Source organism: Hypomesus transpacificus, chromosome 23 (genome assembly GCF_021917145.1).
Source record: "Hypomesus transpacificus isolate Combined female chromosome 23, fHypTra1, whole genome shotgun sequence".
NCBI lineage: Eukaryota > Metazoa > Chordata > Actinopteri > Osmeriformes > Osmeridae > Hypomesus > Hypomesus transpacificus.
In genome coordinates this window covers 17,465,536-17,482,657 of record NC_061082.1, presented here as the reverse complement: position 1 = coordinate 17,482,657, position 17,122 = coordinate 17,465,536, and the positions used below count along the sequence as shown (strand labels likewise).

At 42.3% G+C, this 17,122-nt stretch overlaps 1 protein-coding gene across 2 annotated transcripts; it reads left to right on the top strand.

Moving 5' to 3' along the window:
* Positions 1-36: 36 nt before the first annotated feature.
* On the top strand, positions 37-16,768 carry LOC124484995 (interleukin-1 receptor-like 1). Of its 2 annotated transcripts, none has more exons than XM_047046189.1 (11): positions 37-629; positions 7,885-7,956; positions 8,239-8,488; positions 8,999-9,191; positions 9,499-9,670; positions 9,994-10,056; positions 10,297-10,435; positions 14,541-14,695; positions 14,820-14,963; positions 15,898-16,065; positions 16,262-16,768. In XM_047046189.1, exons 2-11 carry the CDS (start codon positions 7,887-7,889, stop codon positions 16,738-16,740), a joined length of 1,833 nt encoding a protein of 610 aa, XP_046902145.1. In that variant the 5' UTR covers positions 37-629; positions 7,885-7,886; the 3' UTR covers positions 16,741-16,768. The 2 variants fall into 2 exon arrangements, with proteins under 2 accessions (XP_046902145.1, XP_046902146.1); XM_047046190.1 differs by lacking the exon at positions 37-629 and adding an exon at positions 3,187-3,588.
* The last annotated feature ends 354 nt before the right edge of the window (positions 16,769-17,122 follow it).

The following is a 17,122-nucleotide window of genomic DNA, read 5'->3' as shown; positions in this document are numbered from 1 at the left end:
TTTGATGCTTGCAAGTATCTTTTGTAACAATCTGCCACTAGGCGGCAATAAATTATAACGTAATATTATGTTTTTTTTTCATTGAAGTAAATCATGCCTCTAAACTAAAAGTAGGCTATAGCTTATATTCAATCGCTGTCATTGGTCAGTCACCAAGTACAAGAACGATTGAGTCAGCATTGGGCACACATCCTATTGATCACATGAGAACGTAAAATATTGTAGGAAGCCTGTACGATTTTATTGAAAGACAGAAGGCAATATTTAAAGCAAGAACCAACGCATGTAACAACAACCATATTTTTGACGTAAATGTTAAGTAACTTTAACGCGGAATACATTACATAACATAAACAACTTGTAAATTGTTTTACACATTGTCAGTTATAGCTGTTCGCATAATAAATATTCCCTCCCTACAATTGCTCAACACCCTCCGTGTCAACTTTCCAACGATGTGCAGGAAATTGCAACATGGATCTCCTTGACTAAATTATTTTTGTCCCGAAGAAAAAACTGCTATGGGGAGAAGCTAATTTAGTGAGCGTATTTATTCATCTGTATTTATTTTTGGAGGAGAGGAAACTAATATGAACTTGAATAAACGTAAAGAGAAGTAGGCCTAACGGGTAAGTTAAACAAGTTTGTGATAAATAAAGGCTACCTTATACCTGAAGTGTCATAGTCACATAGGCCTACTGAGTGTCAATTTAACAAGCTCGTTTGTTCGGATTCCCATTTTGTGTAGCCTAATAAAGCAAACTGAAATCCTTAAATGTTCCGGTAGTCGTGGTGTAAACGGTGTTCAGCAAGACGTGGTGGATGGGTTACTATGCCGATTTATTTTGAAATGTAGGCTACTAATACATCTTTAACTCAAGTGTAACTTAATAACAAAACCACAGGTGCTTATTTTGTCATGTGAAACGTTGAAATAATATACAAGAGATATAAAAGTTTACCGTGGGCTACCACGCAGCGCATGCGGTTAACGTGACGTGACGTAGGTCTCTGCAAATCCCCCCAAATTGTATAGCTGTTATCGTTTTTATTCTTGCTAATTCTTCGCTTTTCCAAGAAACTGAGTTGTGATCCTCGTCGTGCAACGTGCAGCTTCGCACCTAAAACTGCAGAAGCACGGTTTAGCACGTTTGAAAGCACATGACTCTGAGTAAACCTTCTAGCTACAGAGTGTCCTTGGTCTGCGAAAATAGGGGTAGGGCCTACCCCATTTATCCCACGCACTGACTGTATCGATGAATTCTTATTTTGTAGAAAATAAATGGAGATATTACTGAGATTACAAATATCTGTTCGAATTTGGGTCAATCTAATTAGGATTCCTCCGTGGGGAGGAAACCTATAAACTTTATTTTTTTCTTTCTTGTGCAATGTTAGTCAGTGGCAGCTCCTAGAACCATGTGGTAACTTTTTGTGAAATTTGGCACACTCATTAAGGACAGTCCCGTGACCCGTCTATACTTAACTATACCAAGTTTCATGTCTCCCATTAGACGACTCTAGCGCCACCAACGGGGCAAAGTTGGACTTGTGTTTACACACGCAACTTTCAAACCGTATGACAGATTTTCAAAAATGAGGTACCATTGGATTCCCTGGATAAAGACGAGTTCAACACACCCTATGACGTCAACTTTCGGCCATATAGATTTTCCGCAATTTCCGGTTTGATCAAAAACCTTTGAAAGCCTACTCCTCCTACAATGTTTTTTACACAATGTTTTTCCTCTCTCATGTGTTTTCAAAACCGTTTGTCCGGTACAGACAATCAAAATCGGCAACAAAGCAACCAAACAAGAATTTAGATCAAATCTCATCAAATTTCTGAGATATCAACACCAAACTTGGTATATCGGTGGAAGACACTACAACATGTTACCATGTGCAAAGGCAACTTTATATAAAAAAAAAATGATAAGCAAATCGAATTTATCGCTAACACTAAAATAATGCTTTACACATCCGCCGGTCAAATACTGATACTCTTATTAAATAATATTCATATGAAGTTCATATGAAAACTCTTGAGAATGTTTATTACACAAATTCTAGAAAAAAGTGACTGTAAGATGAAAAATTATTTTATCGGGAATATTTCGAAAAAGCATGTTTGGCTAATTGCTATGGATATTTCCAATGAAATGTCTACCCTTGCTCCTCAGCGCGCGCGCTCCACATTCTCACACACTCAGCCTTTCGTTTGACACACGCGGAAGCTTGGCAAAACGCACACACACCATTTCCTTGGCTTGAAGCGTATTTCCTTGTGGATCTTGATGGTATTGCATTTCAGATTTTGGATCCCAACGGTAAGTCTACAGCATGGATTTTTCTATACAGTGACAGATCGTGAAGGATATACATTTTTCAATGGTTCGCAATAATTGGAGGAATCCGTCATTGCTGCTTGCAGCTATATTTTAAATTGTAATTACAAGCTCCGGTCTGCCTTGAAGACGAAGAGCATGGAAAAAATATTTTATAATATAGCCTAAATATTAGTTAAGATTAAATGAGCAAAATGACAAAATACAGAAAAATAAGTGTGGGAAAAAATGTGTGGGAACATTCTGATTCGGTTGATGGAACTCATCCAAGATTGACGGCCTCTCTGAAGGAGTAGAGCTGGGAAAAGACTCAAAGGTTTAAGGTCAATTCGTTGTAATTTCAATATAACTGATACTGATGGAGATGGAGAAACTGTTACTTAGGGAAGAACAGGAGCCAGGCAGCTCTTGAGTCACAACCACAGGAAACCTCAACCAGGTCACTGGAGGCAGACTCAAAAGGCAGAAAAAGATAACCAACTATGTTAACAATAGGAGTCCAGATTCTAGGGGTGGGAATCTTTGGTACCTCGCAATTCGATTCGAATCGATTCTTGGGGTCACGATAAAAAATCGATTCACGATTTCTTATCATAAAAAACAAATTGTGAATCGATGTGAATCGTTAGATTCAAGACTGAATCGCGATTCAAATTTGAATTGATTTTTCCCCCACCCCTACCAGATTCAGTACAATAGTAAAACGAATCTAGCAGAAGTTCATATCAATGAAAGTTAAAGCCCTCTTTCTGCCCCTCCAGTACCATAGCATGAAAACTTGAAGTTTAACACCCATTTATCTAAACCAACAGTCCTCAAAAACAGGAGGTCAGTCGATTGGGGGGAACGGTATGAAATGAAATTATGTATAGTGTTATAGGCTGTTAAGTAATTTTGTACGTAGAAATTCGAATCAATTGGATATAGAACATTTCATACAGCCCGATGCAGTCCAAAGCTCTTAGCTGCAAAGAGCAAAGAAATAAAAAACCCTTCATACACTATAAGAAACATGTCCTCTTCCCCACCATGCAACTCTAACAGAAGGGCCTCCTGCTTGGCCAGCTTGCAGTCTGTGAGTTGTGACGTGGCTGTCCTCTCATTGGTCAAACCGGTTTCCAATATTTTCTGGTGCCTGGCTAGCCTGGCTTAATCTTCAGATGCCTGGAGTGGTCAGAAGCGACTACCTCTCCCTCTGGCCGTCCCTCTGTCACTGCTCCTGGGCCTCTGCTGTTTCTAGGTGAGTGCTACCTACTCTCTACACCTATCTTCTGATGGAAGCTGACTGCTTTATTCTGGGAGAGAGACTCTCCGGATAATATGATTTTATATATGCCTCTAATCTGATAAGGAACCAAATCAGTATGTGATTTAATGTCATAACTCTCACTGCAAGCGACTCACATCCTGTTTTTGAGGACTGTTGGTTTAGATGAGTTCAAGCTATGGTACTGGAGGGGCAGAAAGAGGGCTTTAAAATGCATTGATATTAACTCCTGCTAGGTTTGTTTAACTAATGTACTGAATCTGGACTCTTGTTGCTATCATAGTAGGTTATCTTTTTCTGCGTTTTGAGTCTGCCTCCAGTGACCTGGTTGAGGTTTCCTGTGGTTGTGACTCAGATCTGCCTGGCTCTTGTTCTTCCCTAAGTTACAGTTTCTGCATCTCCATCAATAACCGTTTCTACTGAAATTACAACTCATTGACCTTAAACCTCTGTGTCTTTTCCCAGCTCTACTCCTTCAGAGAGGCTATCAATCTTGGATGAGTTCCATCTACCGAATCAGAATGTTCCCACACAAATCACCACAACCAAACCATTATTTAGATTAAAAACTAACCCACATTCAGACAAAACCCACATTCAGAGCTAACCCACAGATAAACATGACCCATATTCAGGCCAGTATTTGTGCAAATAGTAACATGGTTATGTCAATGTTGTCTTAATCGGGTGCAGAAAATTTGAAAAGGCTCTTTAATTGCGTAAACATGATGTTACAAAAGACCATCTTGAATGGCAGTTATACTGAATTCATTCTTTTGTTAGATAGAGTTGACATAAGAAGTAGTTTTGTGCATGTTGATGTGAATAATAGAGTTGGTTTGTTTATTCAGCTAGACTGTAATGGAAGCCATCCAGAACTTCTTCAATATGGCTGTTAGGAAAAATGCATGGAGACACTCCTTGTTGTTGTAATGCTGCAGACATTCATAGAAACACCCACGCTACTGTGAAAGGTGGGAATACTTACTACAAGTGTGGACAGGTTGAGATTCTTTTGTTGATTCAGCTATAGCATTACCTTGCACATTTTTTGGTTATGTGAGTATTAGCAGTCTTTTCCTCCCTTTCTCTCTTCCCCTCTCCTTTTGTCTCTCTTCTCTGTCTGTGGGGTTATGCGCATATGTGATATTCTGCTCCACCTATTTGTTGTAGATCACCAAGTCCACCCACACAACATGAGAATATTTCAACTTAAAGACGTTCATAAAAGTGGATCAAATATACTCTTTCTTCAAATACTTAATAAAGAACATCAGTAGATTTGTCCGATGGTGAGCGATGTTTAGATGTTCAGATGTTTACAGTGACAACAGAAAGGTTGTTATAACTCAGTGTGATTCAACTACAACTTGCATAACACTCACATCAAATCAAGGCAGAGGATCATCAGAGTGAGAGTTCACTTATGTGTGCTTGATGAGGACCTTAGCGTCACCATCTCAGTGGATGTCTGAAAGCTACTAGCAACTTTAGTGTGAGGGTGAGGTCTAGCAAACGCCATGAGTTTCAACTTTAGAAAACAGGACGTTGCCTCAGCGTTGTGTTGCCCCGGTAGCTAGTTGAGGGCTCATCCACTCGGACTTACTGTTCCAACATGTTTACTATTTTTGAGGCAAAACTGATGGTCAAAGATCGATGACCTGAGATGGCTGTGTTTGAGTCAACATCACACTAGCACTCAGAGTGAAGACCCATCCAAACACCCTTGCTGGCATTAGGCTGTTGCGAAAGACTGAGTGCACGTTTCACAAATTTGTTCTTGATGGACCTCTTGCGCCACGACTGCGGTAAACGTTCTGTCTTGTCAGCATTTTGGGACGTTGATCCGACAGACAGACAGACAATTCGGGGAATTGTGAGTCTGTAATTTTGTGCACAGAAACAGCAAATGCAAATTGAGGACTTTGTTCTCTCTCTCTCTCTCTCTCTCTCAGAACTCTTTAAAGCTGTGCTCCTGTCTGAAATCCTGAAATCGAATGGGTTTCAAATATCCTCTGAAGGCCAGTAGTGGAAGGGAGAGGATGTGGAACCTTGGAGGGTTCAGCTATGTTCCCTCGGCCCCCACAACTTGGCCCCACTGTCTCCTACGCTCCTCTCCTTCTTCTGGCTCGTCCCACCACTGCAGCCTGCTGGCTCTGGACATCAGAAACAAGCCTCTTGGTTCACAACCATGTGGTGGCTCAGATGAGAGCTTCCTGTCCTCGCACGCTTTGTGGCTATTTGTAGCCTGGTGCTTGGCCTCTGTTTTCCACATCCTGTTGAACAGAAGCCCACGCATCGCCTCAGCAGAGAAAGGTGGAGAGATTACTCACCACAAGGAATGTTGTGAGCTGATGTGTTGCCTCCAAGGGAATGTGTGCGAGACGTCTTTTTAACCACAAGAATTGCCAGTTATTCCGTTACATGTCTTCAGTTTGAGTGATCACCTCAATGAGGTGGAATTATTAGCAACCTTTATATTCTGTGAGTGAATTGCTTTGGGAAAAACCGTAGTCTGGTTTGTGGTGGTGGGAAAGCTCAGGATTTAAGCCAGTGTGTGAGTCAATAATTCTGGACCATGTTTGTTAGCTTCTGGCTAGGCGCCCTGGTGTACATGACTTTTCAAAAATGAATACAAAGTGGCACAACCCAATTCATTTATTAGCATCAGATCAGAGTTAGGGACTTTTCTGGTCAGATTTCAGAGTCTGGCATTGGGGTGTGTGTGGTTTTCCCAGCAGAGCATGAGAGTCTAAGAGTCTGTCAGAGGCTCACCTGAACAGCACCCGACCACCAAACAGACTTCTAGGTGTGACACACTTTTGGACGTACTGTAGAGCAACTCAATTGAGAGTGAGCTTTTCAGTGTCTCAGACAGGATTGTTCTGGACTCTGGAAGATTCTTTGTAGTCATGTGTGACTTGCTTAGAGTGATATCAAGTATTAATTGCTGTTTATGTCTTCCAGACATGGGTTGGCTCCAGAACTTTCAAACTCAGTTCATCGGGTGTCTAGAAATAGTGTGCGACTGGAGACAGCCTTATCCCCTCAGCTTCACGTATCATCAAGCTTTAGACGTCGAAACCAATAATTAGTTACAGATGGCTTAGCGGTGAGGGAGTCGGGCTAGAAATCAAAAGGTTGCCGAATCGAATCCCAGCCATGCCAAATGACGTTGTGTCCTTGGGCAAGGCACTTCACCCTACTTGCCTCGGGGGGAATGTCCCTGTACTTACTGTAAGTCGCTCTGGATAAGAGCGTCTGCTAAATGACTAAATGTAAATGTAAGATATTTTATACATCTACTAAAATGGGGAATTTAACGTGCACTTGCCAATGTAGGACCAAAGTGCTACCACGGCAGTCGTATCAGTTTATGAAGATAATAAACTGAAAGAAAAATAAGAAAGACAAGTGGTCACTAGGATGCCAGATGCTAATGATTCTCCGCTGTCCGCAGGCTACTGTCCTATTTTCAAATCCACTTGCCCAACCAAATGTAATATACGATTTTACTTTACAATAAAATGAGAGTTTTTTGTATTATTTATCCGACTGTTGCGGTTGTGGTAGGATTTTCTTAAGAAGTCAATCTGCACTCCTGCATGGACTTACACCTGCCAGCTCATACAGGCATTCTACTACCGACTTACATTTACATTTATGCATTTAGCAGACGCTTTTATCCAAAGCGACTTCCAAGAGAGAGCTTTACAAAAGAGCATAGGTCACTGACCATAACAACGGGGTAGTCCCAAACATTGCAAGCTGCCAAAACATGAAGCATACATTGTGAAAAACTAAACAAGTGCCAAGGGAAGACCCATAAGAGCATGCAGTTATACAAGTTACAAATTAAAACAACATGAACCCCAAAAAGTGCAAGACTGTACCTGTACAAGAACAATCAACAGGAAAATATTGCAGTGCGTACAAGAGTTAACTTCGTTATAACTAACCTACAAGAGCAACAACTGTCTCAATAAGAGTCACTGAGATCCTGGAGGAAACTAACATCAGTCAAGCATTCCTAAGTGCCGTTGTACTCCCGACTTAGAAGTGTGCTTTATGAATGATGGACGTACTGTACCATACATCATCTCTATTGAGAGTAAATGGTTTCTTGTTGAGACAGGATTTTTAAATCATGTGTTTTGGGAAGAACGCAAAAAAAGATTGTGCTTCACTGTTAAATCATATTTCTTTGTAGTCACGTGTGACTTATGGTGATATCCATTATTACCGGAAATTGCTGTTTCTGTCTTCCAGACATGGGTTGGCTCCAGAACTTTCTCCTCCTCTCAGCCCTCAGCCTCATCAGCAGCTCCACAGCAGCAGGTGGTAAGTAGGACCATCATTTCAATGTCACCTGTTCAAATCACCACTGTAATACAGACGTAAATAACTGTAATACAGTGAATATCACATTGATAAACAGTGGAGAGAAAGAAACAGAACCAGAAAGTGATTGAAGCCTCGTACAGTAAGAATTAAGAGAAAGTGAGATAGTCGTAAGGTTCGACAAATTCAAAAGATTGCCCTCTTGTGTCAGTGGACTGGTCCATGTGTGTTTGCTCATCAATTACCTCCCTTCCCTCTATCTCCCCTGCCGCCTCTCTGCAGAGGGCTGTAAGGAGTATGGCCTGCAGTTTGAGCGGTCATTCTCAGTCGTAGGGGAGGCTGCCATGTTGAACTGCACCCTGGTAGCCCCTGAGGTGTTTGACTTTTGGAATGTCTCCTACAACATCCACTGGTACAGCGAGGACACACTGGAGCTGGGACAGGATACAGAACAAACTCTTGTGAGGGGCACCGCTCTGTGGTTCCTCAATGCTTCGCTGCAGGACACGGGCACATACTTGTGTGTTGTGAGGTACCTATTGAACAGCACCAACCTCCTCGTCAAACTTAACTAGTATTTTCTTTCATGGTGGACATGTTGTACACTGAATGTATCTGGGAAAGTCGCTTTGAAATACTCTCCAAGGAGACAAATCTAATCTACACAATCTAATCTTGGCTGATGTCCATTAAATTGATTCAGTATACATATAGCCTACCTTTGATCAGATCAGTGCTGTGGACTTGACCATTTCTGCATCAACATGAGCCAAATGAGTGTGCACTGTGTCAGACACAAACTAAAGTTGCTCCTGATGGTCAGGCCAGTGCCTTGCACGGCAGCTCTGCTGCCATTGCTGTGTGTGTGTGCCTGTGTGTGTGTGCCTGTGTGTGTGTGTCTGTGTGTCTGTGTGTGTGTGTGTGTAAATGTATGGATGAATGAGAGGCAAGTGTAAAGTACTTTGAGTGCCGCTCGGTGCTGATAAATGAGCTTTGTAAATGCTGTCCATTGACCATTTTACCACCGTTCTCTGGTCGACAGAACTCCAACCCAGTGTTTCTCTCTCACCACCTCACTGATCGTGAACCAAACCAACTCACACTGTGACCGTCCATATAAATTCCCTCTGACCCTCACCAACTTGGTCAATGACAAACTGGTCTGTCCACTGAAGGACCAGTTAAATGAAATAGGACATTTCTACTCCATCCAGTGGTACAAGGCGAGCTCTGAGGTGAGGAATGTGTCTGCACTGAAATGCCAATGGTTGATAAGACACAGAATTAGCAATCGAAAGATACATTGTAGCAATACTGTAATAAGATGCACTGCAACACACTGCCGTTTACACAAATTATGTATAACTAGTATTGATAAATAGTAGCCATACACAAGTACATTGTTTAAGTTTAAGGTATTTGTTAAGTATCTTACTAGTATTAGTACTAGTATATAAGTACTTAAATCGTATTTGCATTAGCATTGGTGTCCCAGTTTCTGTTGAACCCCTGTCTGATAGCTTCTTCAATAAACCATTTCAGGGCTGTGAGCTAATTGAAAACAAAGACAAGTATACCTACATTCGTGGGGGCCAGGATCTGATGCTGGCAAGGGTCCAACCCGAGGACAGAGGCTTCTACACCTGCACTGTCACCTTTGACCTTGGTGGGGTGCGCAGAAGCATGTCAGCCACCATCGATTGTGGGGTGAAAGGTAAGGGGGGCACCAGGAAGAGGGGGTTGCACAGGGGCAGCCCAGGACGGGTGTTTTGGGGCGAAATGTTTTGGCAATAAGTGCATGCATTGTGTTATAAACAACCATTCAGAATGAACTGTATTGCACATGCTCAACCAAATTTTCACACCCAGATTAATCACCCGAATGTTAACTAAGGTTTGTTTTCATACCCAGATTAATCCCCAAATGTTAATTAAGGTTTGTTTTCACACCCAGATTAATCCCCAAATGTTAACTAAGGTTTGTTTTGTTTAGAGTGGTAGCAGCAGATCCTAACAGCATCCTTGTTGTCATTTCAGAGGAATACGTCCTACTTCCTCGAATAGTGGAGCCTGTTAATGAGGTGGTCAAGGCAGAGTTAGGTGAGTTCAGTTGACCAGCCATCTAAAGCATGTACACCTTACAGTCTTTGTAATTTTATTACAGTTTTGTGTCATTTGAACCATGTGTTATGTTATGTTATGTTAGTTGGACTTTCATTGGACTCTGTGTGTTTATGACAGTGATCTTATCATGCAATGATTTTCTGAGAAGTCCCTAGGAGTCTAAATAATGTGTGTGTATGTATGTGTGTGTTTGTATACATGTGTATGTGTGCACAGGCTCGTCCTTCAGCAAGGTGTGTTATGTGTTTGTGCCGTGTGTGGGGAAACATTCTGTGGATGTGTATTGGCTAGACAAGGTTGCTGACGAATACTTCGACAATAACGCCACCAACAGAGTCTACCACCAAAAACAGCCGTAGGTTAATCCGTATATCTATCTGTCTGTCTGTCTGTCTGTCTGTCTGTCTGTCTGTCTGTCTGTCTGTCTGTCTGTCTGTCTGTCTGTCTGTCTGTCTGTCTTAGCTACAGATGTTATTCGCTTAATTGGATCATCACTTTGGTGCGCCTAAGCTCATCTTGGAGCTTGCATGATGGCTTTTTTACCCTAAATTTATTTTTGAGGGTTAACTTTGCTAAAACCTAGCATCTTAGAGCAGACATTGTATAAGCCTAGAAGCCATACTGGTTCCTTAAGTTTGTCAATTTGTAATTCTCATAACACTGTATAGAAAGTGTATCAAAAAGCATAAATGCCAAAAGGGCCTACTAAATTGCAACATTCGTTGTTCCCAGGTTTTTAATAGCAATTTAAATCTACATCTATTCTGTCCTGTAAAGTAATTATCCTCACGGTATGGTATGCAGGGCATCTTGAACTTTTGATAGAACAAAGATAATGAGTTGATGATGTTGATGATGGCCAAAGCATGACATCTGGCAAGTCCACACCCAATGGATGACACGAATGTGAATGGGGGGATAGACATGGGTCATTTCAGATCTCCCCTCACGCTGCCTATCTCTCCCCACTCTGAGGGCCTCATTTACTAACAGGATTGCGCCCATTTCAGGCGTAAAATAGCGGATGAAGACATAAAACCGTATTTACAAAGTCACTGCTGCACTTGAGTAAAAACGCAGAATACCGCTGCTGGGAGGGTATAAGGGAAAGTGGGTGTGTGCCGCAAAGAGATGGGTGGAGAGGTGTATTTCTTCCTTGTAACATGTTAATGTTAGCTGTAACTTCGTGAAACAATATTTCTATCACCTGTTTGCTGAACCTTCTTTTTCTTTTCCTCGAATCACCCATGGTGGCCAGGGGCGGATTAAGGTGGTCAGGGGCCCCAAGGCTGCTCTTTGTGAGAGGCAGAAGTATTAAGATCCTTATAAGTACTAATACCACACTCTAGTACCAATACCACTAACTCTCTCAAATTCGCTGAAATATTACCGATGGCCGATGCTAGCTGGCAGTCCTCCTGCTTCGGATCTTGTCTTCGACTCGATGAAGATTCAGCAGCCTTGAAGTATCCATTCAATTTCGGGATTTGTTTCAGGATATCTTGGTCACGTTGTTCTTTAAACCTTTGTATTTAGCGTTTTTGTGCTCCACTTTAAAGGGGCAATTGACTGGGTTTTTTGGGTATTTCACACTGTTCCTTAAGGTCTCCGAATAGGGTATGTAACATTGGTTGGGTTGAAAATGGCCCGGGTGCTGTTCTATGCCCTCTTACAGATCGTCTGAAATGTTCCCGGGAAAAAACACTAGCTTTTCTCCTTTTATGGTATGCTCATTAATATTTAGATAAGCTGCGCGCTGATTGGTTGGTTATCAACGAGTGAAGCTGGGAGCAAAAACGCAACACGGCCAACAGCAACACCGAAGTTGGAGACTTGAAATAAAAATGCGCAAATAAATCTATTGTGTCTACACAACACTGTTTTCAACAGATTGACTATATATCATTTGAAATGATAACATTACTTGTTTCCACTTCTGTTGTTGAAGCAAACTGGATAGATTTAGGTGGGTAGAACGTTAGGCTACAGCTTAGCAACCAAACCATATCCTGATTCTACTCGGCTTCAGTTAGGTAGCTAGGCTAGCTCTAGATATCTTGCTGTAAAATAACATGACAAAGATCTGGACAAACATGCATCGTGAATTGTAGATTTTCATTACACAGGTTATTTATTTGAATGAAACACAGTCAGGAACATGAATCAACGTTAGCCCCATTGCCAGTAAACTAGGCTAAATTATCACACATTCTACCTATGCTCTTGCATTAACTAGCAAGCTAAACTTGTTTACATGCCTACAGTCTAAGTGTTACTAGTAAGAGTTAATAGCAATGCTAACGTATCCTGTATCTAGAACCTGCCTTTCTCCAGTTCTTTCAAATAGATTATCTAGACAGGCGTTAGCAATAAGCCAGACTGCAGTTCGTTTTCTGGCTATTTTTCGGAAGCTTCCCTTCTAATGCCGACTACAGCTAGTCTAGCTAGAGTCATTTGATGTGTGTAGAAACGTATTTAGCATTCTACCTGGTATGCTATATACAGGAAACGTTAGCATTGCTAATAACTGTTAGCACAACATCATACTGTCCTTAGCTTGCGGTTGCAATGAGCAAACGGTTGGAACAGCACCTCTTTCCAGGTTCAGCTTCCTAGCATATCCTGCTTGAAATTGTCCAAGGTTGTCAAAACTGTCTTGGGTGAAATGTTCAGAGCAAATGAATGATTGAGTGTCGAACTTCGCCGGGATCTTCTCATAGACAACAGCAGCCATGCCTGTTGAATGTTTGGCTCCTTGGGAAGACTGTAAGTGTTAGCCTTCCCTGTACAGCCTGGAACACAGCATTTACGACCGTGGTCCATAATCAATATCCTTGTTATAATTCAAAACGTTCTTCTTTGTAATTCCTTATAAGTAGCCTACACAGAGCAGCGCGCATCTAAACTAGTATCGGAGATAGACGCTACCTCTGGCTGGTCTGGATGTAAATTCTGGGGCGTGACAAAGATACAGACCAGAAACCAATAAGAGGGCGATCACCGGTCCTACGTAGGACCGGTGGCTTTGTTGAAAAGCTAGCGTTTTACAGACACATTTTTTCTTTTTGAGATTTGAATAGGAAAGAGGTGTCAATAGACTTTGATATTCACGGTATGTTCAGTTTACCCTCCAAACTGTCGTTTTTCAACAATGACAAGGTAAAATCGGTTTTGCAGTCAATTGCCCCTTTAATACTTTCTTTCGGTCATTCTGCCACTATGCCATCTAACAATAGCAGTGAGTAATGAATATGATTGACATGATTTGACCAGCAGCAGTTGATTGGACAGATGTGACCCAAGTCACATCTACCCAATAACTTGCTTATTAAAAAAGAAAAAGTTTCTTATGGGCCAATTAGGGTCTTTATTTTGTTCCCGCTGAAGTACATTTAAAATATTAAAAAACAATCCGGCCAATCCGGGGCCCCCTGCACACGTGGGGACACTAGGTTGCAGCCTAGGCAAGCTTGTGCATGAATATGCCTGTTGCCTGATGGAGGCAGTAGCGTGCAGGCGATTTCTCCCGTCTTTTAACGACGCGCTAATTAACACTAAAGGGCGGAGTAAGGCACCGATTGCCCGACGAGGATCTGGTTTGATAAAAACCACGCAAAATGCGGAAATACACCGTGCGCTATTTGCGGTTGGACAAAGGCGCAGATTAAGCTGCGGTCGCAATGTTAGTAAATGAGGCTCTGAGTCTCCACACATGATATGAGGAGAGCCAGAGTCTTGATAGATGAAAGCCAATTAAGATCGGCGTTTATTACCAGCTCCGTAGGCTACTCCAAATACCACTCAATTGTGTAAATGTAGGCTAATGTGAGAAATATAAATTAAATGTAACACATGGTTCGTATTTCAATAAAAGACAAAAATATCTAAAATGTTGTTGAATTGCTTTTATCCAAAGTAAGACATTCAGGGGGACTTTCGAACCTTCGACCTCTAGATCTGCAGTCAAGTGCTCTACCACTTGTTATTAGTGTAGTTGAGACATACACTGTTAATGTTGTACAATGTAACTGTTATAAAGATGCGACCAAAAAACCACTTAGGTTAAAATGGAATTATACAATTTATTCAGTTAATTATCATTTCACTGTCACTGCTTCACTATCACCAGGCCATCTAATGAGCTGCTTTCAGTGAACAAAGAGGCTTAAAGAGTTTTGTCCCGAAGTCTATCCTCTTAAAAGTCAAGAATTTGGAATGTAAATCTGTGTAAAACCGCTATTATATGATTGTAAGCAATATAATGAGTGGGCAGTGAACACTTGGAAGTAATGTTATTAAAAACTAAATTGGCATTCAAAACATTCAACCTCTACAGGATAACATTTGTAGCTATACCCAATATGCATTGCTTGCTATCAGCAAGAACCCTCAAATTCAGTGAGTAACGTGTACCTCGATTTATCCTTCCATCCATATGTGTATTCCTTTTTCCCTGCCAGGGACCAGAGACAGGTTGATGGGGAAAAAGGTGTGTGGCTGAATCACTTCCTGACATTCTCTGAAGTGAAGCAGGAAGACTTCTATGTCAACTACTCATGTGAAGTCTACAGTTACCGTGGTAGTGTGGAGGCACAGTTCACACTCCTACCCGCAGGTCAGAGAAAAAACAACTATGATAGTGGAACCTCACTTCTGTTCATGTAAGAACGATGAGTGTGTAACCTTAGCTTTGACCTAATTCTTTATTGATCCTAGTTATTAAACCTCCGTCTCTACAGATCCCAACCTGATGCTTCCTGTCGGCCTGCTGTTAGGCTGCCTGGCTCTAAACTTCACTGCTGCTGTGGTCTTCTACTATCTGTTCAAGATCAACATCGTGCTCTGCTTCCGAGGAGTCTTCCCTTTCCTTTACAAAAGCACAGGTATGTGTGTGTGTGTGTGTCTGTTGCCTCCATACTCTCTAAGACAAATGCAGATTCAGTTGAAGAAAATGGAAATTCCATAACATGCATCATGCACAAAAAACACAAATATTCACACAAACTATCGCTCACACGCACACACGTACTTTGTAAACATTGCATCTTTTCCCCTCTACTCCTAACCACATGTGAAAACCAAAGTGAGTGTGTATGCAGGTGGAACTTCCTCTAGCACGGCATGCTCAGCGTGCTTCATAGGTTTGACAGGAAACACAGAGGCAAAACTCAGACTTGTGCTTTGGTACCACACTTATTTCTTAGAATGACACTCTCTTTACACCAAACACAGCTGAATAGCTGGATGGAACAGGGTGTACTTCTGTACAACAGGGGTCCCCAAACTTTTTTCTGCAAGGGCCGTATAATTTTTCCTTTCTTTAATGTGGGGCCGGGTCGGTCTGTAACAGAACATGTTATGGGCCGGAGTGACTACCTGTATTATTGTGGAGATGTTATTATGATTTTAAATGTATTTATAATGCTAGATTAGTGTATTATTTTCTTATACACTGAACATCCGTAAATATCAAGGGATATATTGCCTATTAAAAGAGCATCATTACTATCATAGCTATCATTTTTCATATTCATTGCTATTGAAGTCAAAACATTTACTTACTTGTGCATATTAATCAGTGTAAAAAAAAGTATCTGGCATTGTTCAGAGGGCCGGTCCAAACGCTTTGGCGGGCCATAGTTTGGGGACCCCTGTTGTACACGGTAACATAGGTATTGCTTTGCCCATATTGTTGCATACTGATGGGTGCGCCATGGTTTTCAGTACAAAATCACTGGCCCCAAATTAACCTATGATTCCCCTCCCTGAGGTCCCTAACCTCCAGTGTTTTTGGCGCCCCCTGTCTTTCCGTGTTAGACGCTGATGGGAAGCTGTACGACGCCTATGTGGCGTATCCTCGGCTGTTTGGACACAGAGCCAACAAGGAGTTGGAGGGGTTTGCCCTCCACACGATGCCCCAGGTGCTGGAGGGAAAGTGTGGCTACAAACTCTTCATACCGGGGCGAGACAACCTACCGGGGGAGGGTAAGTCATGTGGGAGAGAACAAGGATCCATCAGGAGTCTGATAACTAAATATACCACTACTGTACACCAATTCTGTCACATTATGTTGAAGAGTTTCTGTTGCTTTTCTTCAGATACAGCACAACATAACAGGACATCTTCCTTTCAAATAAACCTAATATGACCTGTTCTGTTTTCCTCCCTCCTTCCCTCTAGCTGTGGTAGACGTGATGGAGGAGAGGATACGGGCCAGCCGGCGTCTCCTGCTTCTCTATTCCGCCTCCTCATTCAGCAGCAGTGATGTCAGCGCTGTCTCTGAGGCGTGGCAGCATTGGTACGAGCGAGAGACGGCCATGCACCACGCCCTGCTGGAGGGTAGTCTGCGTGTGGTGCTGCTGGAGCTGGAGGAGCTCCACCCTGCCCAACTGGCCGTCCTCCCACCCTCGCTACGCCAGCTACGGAAGAAGCAGGGCGTCGTGCGTGTCCGTAAGAACCACACGGCCCGCAAAACCACCAGGAGGCCGGGGGGGTGGAGTCTGGCAAGTGGGGAGGAGGAGAGGCAGGAGGGGGTGCAAGGCCTGGCAACACCCACTCTGTGTCCGTCATCACGGTTTTGGAAGGAGCTGAGGTATCACATGCCAGTCAGGGGCAAGAGGACGCCATGTTCTGAAAGAAAAACACTGGGGAACGTGTAAATCTCTGTAAAAGACTGTAATGTAAAAAGAAAATGGATGGGAGTCAGGTGGCTGAGCGGTTAGGGAAGCGGGCTAGTAATCAGAAGGTTGCCAGTTCGATTCCCGGCCGTTACAAATGACGTTGTGTCCTTGGGCAAGGCACTTCACCCTACTTGTCTCAGGGAGAATGTCCCTGTACTTACTGAAAGTCGCTCTGGATAAGAGCGTCTGCTGAATGACTAAATGTAAATGTTATGTAAATGATGGTGAACGGAGGGATAAAGGTATTAATTAATGGATGGATAAATAGGCATTCAGACAGTCTTTCACCCTGTAGATTCCTGGACTACCAATTACAATCCTGTACTTTCTTCCTTAGAGAATCACAAGACTCTCAGCTGTA

Bases quoted from the DNA above. Each gene is read 5' to 3' on its own strand.
- LOC124484995 (XM_047046189.1), top strand. From the start codon at position 7,887: ATGGGTTGGCTCCAGAACTTTCTCCTCCTCTCAGCCCTCAGCCTCATC. The intron at 7,957-8,238 runs GTAAGTAGGACC...GCCTCTCTGCAG, and splicing joins CAGCTCCACAGCAGCAGGTG to AGGGCTGTAAGGAGTATGGC. The intron at 10,057-10,296 runs GTGAGTTCAGTT...ATGTGTGCACAG, and splicing joins GGTGGTCAAGGCAGAGTTAG to GCTCGTCCTTCAGCAAGGTG.